Source organism: Coregonus clupeaformis, chromosome 6, assembly GCF_020615455.1.
Source record: "Coregonus clupeaformis isolate EN_2021a chromosome 6, ASM2061545v1, whole genome shotgun sequence".
Lineage (NCBI taxonomy): Eukaryota > Metazoa > Chordata > Actinopteri > Salmoniformes > Salmonidae > Coregonus > Coregonus clupeaformis.
Genome location: NC_059197.1, coordinates 43,827,224 through 43,835,040, shown reverse-complemented (window position 1 = coordinate 43,835,040; position 7,817 = coordinate 43,827,224). Strand labels below are relative to the sequence as shown.

At 44.1% G+C, this 7,817-nt stretch overlaps 1 protein-coding gene and 1 pseudogene across 1 annotated transcript; one reads left to right on the top strand and one right to left on the bottom strand.

The window, feature by feature from the left end:
* Positions 1–392: 392 nt before the first annotated feature.
* LOC121567405 lies at positions 393–6,206 on the top strand (annotated as a pseudogene).
* A 224-nt stretch (positions 6,207–6,430) lies between these two features.
* On the bottom strand, positions 6,431–7,817 carry LOC121567404 (biogenesis of lysosome-related organelles complex 1 subunit 3-like). The gene is made up of 2 exons (XM_041877428.2): positions 7,554–7,817; positions 6,431–7,165 (listed from the first exon to the last, which is right to left on the bottom strand). Exon 2 carries the CDS (start codon positions 7,150–7,152, stop codon positions 6,553–6,555), a length of 600 nt encoding a protein of 199 aa, XP_041733362.1. The 5' UTR covers positions 7,153–7,165; positions 7,554–7,817; the 3' UTR covers positions 6,431–6,552.

Below are 7,817 nucleotides of genomic sequence, written 5' to 3'. Positions count from 1 at the left end.
AGCAAACCATTTTCGTGAATGGGGTGGTGTACCTAATAAACTGGCCACTGAGTGTAGTCTCTCTTCACATGGAATGTGAAGGTGTCACATGTATCACCCTGTACATTCTATATTTGACTCACGGTGTCCAGTGGGCCCCCATAGCGGTCTATAGCCGACAGACATACTGAATTCTGTATCATGATGGAGTTACGAGTCTATGGATTGGGGTACAGGGATTGTGTTCTTGCTGTCATTGGGAAAAGACACAGAAGGAGATCATATTTTCTGTAATAGGTGGGGTTGGTACCGGGTAGCTCTCACTCGGGAAGCCAACGTCCATTAGACCAAGAGGGAAACCCTGTGGGCCGAGCGTGACATTTGGTCTCTGGCAGAGCTATCAATCACGACATTTCCATACATGGTTAACTAGGACAGTGTGCAAATGTCAACGCTATTTGAAGCTTTGGTAGAGAGTGGATCTAATAAGGACGTGAGGATCAGAGAGAGCAGAGCAAAGAAGACCAGTCGACATCAAGCGTTCGTGAAGCACTCCTGTCCCATCTCCCAAGAATCGTATAGATGTATGGTAATTGTTGTGAATATTAATGCGTGGGGATGGAGTCATTAATTAGCCTATTATAAAGGTACACATATTGTAATTTTCTTTGTTAGAATTGAACACAGTAAAATATTACTTTCTGGGCCATGGCCGTTACCATTCAAATAATACATTTGAATGTATATCCAATGTTAATAAGTAGATATGGAGGTAATGTTTTGTTAAAACTAGCTGATAGGTTATAGTCCATAGAAAGGTCGTTGGAAAGGGCTGTCTGGTATTAGTCATTAACCAAATATTGATATTTTATTTGTACTTTTGTTAAAGTCTCTAAGGCAAAAAGAACAAGCAGGTGGATTTGTGTGGGAGGGTGTGTTTATTTTCATTGCAGTAGAAATATGTCATTACAGTGAGGGAAAAAAGTATTTGATCCCCTGCTGATTTTGTACGTTTGCCCACTGACAAATAAATTATCAGTCTATTATTGTAATGGTAGGGTTATTTGAACAGTGAGAGACAGAATAACAACAAAAAAATCCAGAAAAACGCATGTCAAAAATGTTATAAATTGATTTGCATTTTAATGAGGGAAATAAGTATTTGACCCCCTCTCAATCAGAAATATTTCTGGCTCCCAGGTGTATTTTATACAGGTAACGAGCTGAGATTAGGAGCACACTCTTAAAGGGAGTGCTCCTAATCTCAGCTTGTTACCTGTATCAAAGACACCTGTCCACAGAAGCAATCAATCAATCAGATTCCAAACTCTCCACCATGGCCAAGACCAAAGAGCTCTCCAAGGATGTCAGGGACAAGATTGTAGACCTACACAAGGCTGGAATGGGCTACAAGACCATCGCCAAGCAGCTTGGTGAGAAGGTGACAACAGTTGGTGCGATTATTCGCAAATGGAAGAAACACAAAATAACTGTCAATCTCCCTCGGCCTGGGGCTCCATGCAAGATCTCACCTTGTGGAGTTGCAATGATCATGAGAATGGTGAGGAATCAGGCCAGAACTACACGGGAGGATCTTGTCAATGATCTCAAGGCAGCTGGGACCATAGTCACCAAGAAAACAATTGGTAACACACTACGCCGTGAAGGACTGAAATCCTGCAGCGCCTGCAAGGTCCCCCTGCTCAAGAAAGCACATATACAGGCCCGTCTGAAGTTTGCCAATGAACATCTGAATGATTCAGAGGAGAACTGGGTGAAAGTGTTGTGGTCAGATGAGACCAAATTCGAACTCTTTGGCATCAACTCAACTCGCCGTGTTTGGAGGAGGAGGAATGTTGCTTATGACCCCAAGAACACCATCCCCACCGTCAAACATGGAGGTGGAAACATTATGCTTTGGGGGTGTTTTTCTGCTAAGGGGACAGGACAACTTCACCGCATCAAAGGGACGATGGATGGGGCCATGTACCGTCAAATCTTGGGTGAGAACCTCCTTCCCTCAGCCAGGGCATTGAAAATGGGTCGTGGATGGCTATTCCAGCATGACAATGACCCAAAACACACGGCCAAGGCAACAAAGGAGTGGCTCAAGAAGAAGCACATTAAGGTCCTGGAGTGGCCTAGCCAGTCTCCAGACCTTAATCCCATAGAAAATCTGTGGAGGGAGCTGAAGGTTCGAGTTGCCAAACGTCAGCCTCGAAACCTTAATGACTTGGAGAAGATCTGCAAAGAGTAGTGGGACAAAATCCCTTCCGAGATGTGTGCAAACCTGGTGGCCAACTACAAGAAACGTCTGACCTCTGTGATTGCCAACAAGGGTTTTGCCACCAAGTACTAAGTAACGTTTTGCAGAGGGGTCAAATACTTATTTCCCTCATTAAAATGCAAATCAATTTATAACATTTTTGACATGCATTTTTCTGGATTTCTTTGTTGTTATTTTGTCTCTCACTGTTCAAATAAACCTACCATTAAAATTATAGACTGATCATGTCTTTGTCAGTGGGCAAACGTACAAAATCAGCAGGGGATCAAATACTTTTTTCCCTCACTGTATATAAGCTGAAATTCATAATGAACCGTCAACACATATTTGAGGCAATTACTGTTGTGCAAACTCATGCTCTAAGTTGTCAATCAATACAACCAAAGTTCTTCAGCTCACTGACATGACTGAAAATAACTTTGGCTAACCCTGAATGTGGTCATTGAACTTCAGTACAACAGAAAATATTTATTGAAAAGCTGTCTTAATGTTTATGTTCACTCCTCTCATTATATTTTGGTCATTTACTCTGTATGACTTTGGCCAGTGTAGGAAAGTGCTGCATTTGAGCCCATACACACTACACATTATCGGTGAATAACTAATGAAACATCTCTAAAGCAACATCAATACATAATAATCTATGATTAATTTTAATGAAATGACTAAATTATGTTATAAAACATTCAGCCAGCATTGTATTGACACTGTAGAATAATAACTAACCCTTACTGATAATTGGAGTTTAGATCATGAAGCAAAATTATATTCTTATACCATATGAATGTTATAACCTTTTTTATTCCCTCAGTATTGACAAAGTATTGGAACCATAGACAAATGGATGGAGAAGGTAAGTGGAAAGTTTGTAAATGTATCTGACATGTGTTTAGTGATACAGCTAAAAACAGCTTTTATTGATTGCCATCTCTACCTCTACATTGGTCAAACAAAAAGGTGCCCTGTTGGACGATGTCTATGCATATGGCCTGTCCAGAGCATTGATCAAGGTGGCACCTCCGGCCACTGTAGGTCTGTTCTCCCAGTGCCCCAGACGCACTGAAACTCTGCTGAAGAAGATCAAGAGTAAGTTTAACACTTAAGTTGACTTCACATGACTTGTTTTTTTGTTTGTTCTAAAAATCGAATTACGTTGCTCTTTCTACATTCACAGTTTACATGAACAGAGAGGCAGAGTGGAGAGAACAGAAGCACAAGTTGAAGCGCCCTCCTCCAGCATGGATTAGCTACTTAGCCCTCCTCCTCTCCATCATCTTCTTCCGTCCCGTGTGGAGGGAGGAAGAGGAGCGGAGGAGGAGAAGGGTGAGGTGGATTTTTGTGTGCTTCAGTGCCTGGCACTTTGCAGGCAGTGATAAACTCTGGGCTGGGTTGGTGATCCGCCTCTTCAAGGCCATCCAGGGTGACTTTGGGGAATTTCCCCTGGGCCTCTATAGAGCCACCCAGCACCCCTACCCAAAGAAAGTCACGAGCTAAGGTGATAAGGTCAATTGGAAAGCCATAAAGCTGCTCTGCCTCCCCCTCTGGGTTGTAGTCCTTGCCACTATATTGTTCAGCATTGGCACATGTATCGTGCTCTACTTATATGGCTTTCAGCTCCAAACAAATAGCACACACAGTTGGGTCACTGTGCTGGAATCGATGGCCATCGCAACACTGGGGCCTCCCACAGTCTTCGCCCTGAGGACTATTCTGCGGACATCCAAGCACCTGCTCTACACCATGGGCAGCAGTATCCAGCACCAGATGAACAGCTCGGCTGTCAGCGACCAGATGGGCTTCATGAACAAAGTGAGGAAGGAGGTGGGCGTTATGGTGGACTTCATCCACTTCATGGAGGTGTTCGAGGGGAGGAGGATCCGTGTGGTGCTGGAGATCACCCACCTGGACCGCTGCAGCCCGGACAGGGTGGTCCGCACCCTGGAGGCTATGAACGTTCTGCTGGCGGGGGAGAATGTCCCGTTCGTGTCCATCCTAGCTGTGGACCCCAGAGTGGTGGTGGGCTGTGTGGAGAGCACCATGTGGCTCAGTGGCCTGACATCCAGCGGGTACGACATTCTAAACAGGATGGTCACCCTGCCCTTCTCAGTGCCTGAGATGTCCCCCGACTCCAAATGCAGAGCTTTTAAAACCCTCGCTTACAACCATCTAGAGCCTGACTGGGAATGTATTAAAAGAGTAAAGCACAGAGCTGGGAAGTTCTCTGCATTTGAAAAAGGCAGCCTTGTGCCATTCATTGGAAAGGGCAAAAGTGAGACTGAGCTACTAGAAAATGGTATCCGTTGGGAGATCTGGGCCAAGAAAGTCAAGGCGTTAACAACTGAGGCATTACAAGCCATATATACCAAACACAGCCCTCTTCATGTTTATCTTATGGGAAACCATGTGCATATGAGAAGGATAATAAACTCTGTAAGGGTGACAGTCATCGTCATGGATGCTATGAATTACGGGGGCTTCTCCAAAGCTAAAGACCTTGCTGCCTGGGTGGTGATGGCCAACCTCTGGCCCTGCCGTCTGAGCTGGATCCTGCAATGCTCAGAGGACTGCCAGCAGAGGGCTGACATTGATGGCACTGACGGTGAGATCAACCAAGCCAGGTCCTTATGGGAGGTGTTCAGTGAGACCAGTCTGGAGTTCCAAATGCTCAGAGATCGTCTGGAGACTGTTCTAGACCAGGATGGAGACCCTGAGCTGTTTGAGAGGTTCCTTAAGGTGGACTTCCAGTTTACTCTGAAGGATGTTGAGCAGTTCAGATTGTGTACAGTCAACCTGGACCAATCCATTAAAGAAAAACTGGCTTGGGTTAGACAGGGACCCAGCTTGAGAAACAGAACCAAGTCAAATACCATCTGCCCACTGCGGATTGGAACAGTTATCCGTATGAGCACAGAGGACATCTGCAAAGAGGTAAGTTCAAAATAAGAATCTTTATGCTAATTTAATTATTTTATGATACAGGCTAGTATATCATGGGGGTCAGTATACAGTGTCATGTATATATAATTATGGTATTTACATAACTCATGTAGCTAAGTCCATTAGAATAATTGTGTAATGTTACACTTTTGTATCAGACAGATTAGTCACAACAGAACCCGATGCCCCCGTAAAATAATTGACCTTTTCCCTCAGTCTGCTGCTATTGTGTACTCGTTAACACAGGGAAAATGCCAAGTCAGTGGCCTTGAAATTAGCGGTTTCAGGAGAGAAGTATGCTAATAGCCCTCAGCTCACAAGCCTTGCATTCATAGCAGCAGCACTGCATACGGTAGTCCTATGCAAGCCATCGCCAATGATGGAACTTCCCACCCACCAGAACATTTTCCATGAACCCCCGTTGGCCCATTAGAATAAGCAAATGACGCCCAACCATGTCTAATGGCATCATTTCAAATATATATCAGTGTGTCTCAATGTCATGTCTGCATTGTTCTCTAGATGGAGAAGCTGAACTTTCCAGTGAAATATCAGCAGCTGCTGACAGAGAATCAACTCGATGGAGTGTCTCTGGTTTATGGCCGCAGCAGTGAGATCAGACATGCCCTTCAGATGACCTTGGGAGAATGGATCACTTTCAGCATGCACTTCCTGGGAGCCAAGCCAGATGCTCAGCCTCACGCGACATGACAGTGACTCTGCAAAAGCAATGGCTGATCAAACCTTCTGGATTCCCATTGGATTAAAACTGTTCTTCAATTTTATAACACTTTTTATATCTTTGGTAAGATTACACTGTATAGGAATGGAATGGATCTTAAAGTTTTGAAACTGCTCCTTCAATGTTCTCTGAAGTAGAGGCCTATTGCAGTTCAATGACTGACATATGAATGTCCTAGAATTTTTTTTATTTTTATAAATGCGGATTCTGTAGCTTCTTCAACTCTAGGCCTATACAAACATGACCACAGCAGTCCCATCACTTGCAGTGTCTTACTGACACCACAAAAGTGGGCTGTGCACTAGATCTACAAGGTTTGGTGCTTTGGAAAATACAGTGCTTGACAAGACATCTTATATGGTTGTGAATGTGAACAGCTAAATACTTTAATGTATGATCGAGACCAATAAGCATCCTTTGCGATGACCAACTACAATGAATAAGCTATCTGAATATTACCCGAATAACATGGAGTAGCAATAATATAATGGCATGCATAATTTATTCACCGAATGCAAGTGCCTCTTACAAATAATGATACCGCAGTCCATTGTTTAGCCTACATAAGACATATGAAAACATTGAATGAGGAACATAATAAGGAACATCACTGTCCGGGAATAGGGGTAGTGGGAGTGGAGGGGATGGTAATTTCGGGGAGCAGATAACAGCTGGTGATAATGTCCATTTTCTCTGAGACGGACTTGAGGTCCTCCAGAATGAGTCGGATGCTGTGGGAAGCGTTGATGATGCCGTTCTGGGAGCTGTTCAGGTGGGTTGTGGCCATGCGGATCTCCTTTGTGGCATTGCCATACACCTGTTTGATGGTCTGGGACACATCCGTGCACAGACGTGCATTGCTCTCCTGTAATTTCTGCTGGAGTAAAGTCTTGTAGTAGAGCCCACTGTGCTCAGGCCTAGACACAACCCTCTCCTCTACCACGGACTGAATGTCAGAGTTATCTCTGATCACAAGCAGAGGAGTTAAGTCCTTGCGTAATATTTGTGGGTTTTCAGAGCTTGCAGCAATGACACATTTCCGTGCTTTCTCAACCTCCCCCTCGCTGTCAGTCTCAGATGCTTCCCCTGGTACCTTTTGCCCTCCGGCAGTTGAATGTGGAGAGAGGGAGGTGATGTATACCTCATCATCTGAGTCGGTCTCTGACGCCTCTCCTTGCACCACTATCTGGTATTTGTCACTTGCCATTCCACCACACCACCTAAATACACAAGATCAATTTAAGGCCTACAGTAGGAAGTAGAAACTATCATGTTTTATAGGGGGGCATAGTTTCATGGAACAGGGAGACATGTTCTGATGGTAAGCATTGTTTGATAGAACTATTACATCGTCAGATGATGCCTAGCAGCCCATCGGAATGTGCCTCACCCCACATTTGTGCGCTACTAGCCCAAATTATTTTTAGCGCGAGATGATAGCCATCGAAATGCGCCCTCCCTGTTTCATAACATTATGTTATAGAGTTGAACTCAATTGAACTATGACATGTTATGTTAATCAACCTACATTAAATCAATTCACCAATGTGAATATAGATAGCTAGCCTGCTATTATTCGAAACATGTATGTAAAACAAATTCTCATACCTCCACAGTCCTGCAAAAAATAATCACATGAGCACACGGAAGTCAGCCAAAAGGCTCACTCGCTTCTTCGTCTTCTTCTTCTTCCTCTTCTTCGTCAGTGGGGTTTATCGGCGGTTGGCATCCAACGTTATGGTGCATTACCGCCACCTATTGTATTGGGGTGTGGGCCAGCGACAGGGAGATACTAAATCCTACCTTCCAGCCCCGTTGCTCTTAAAAAAGATAACAAAATATTTGAGACTATATCTAATGACGTTCTACTCA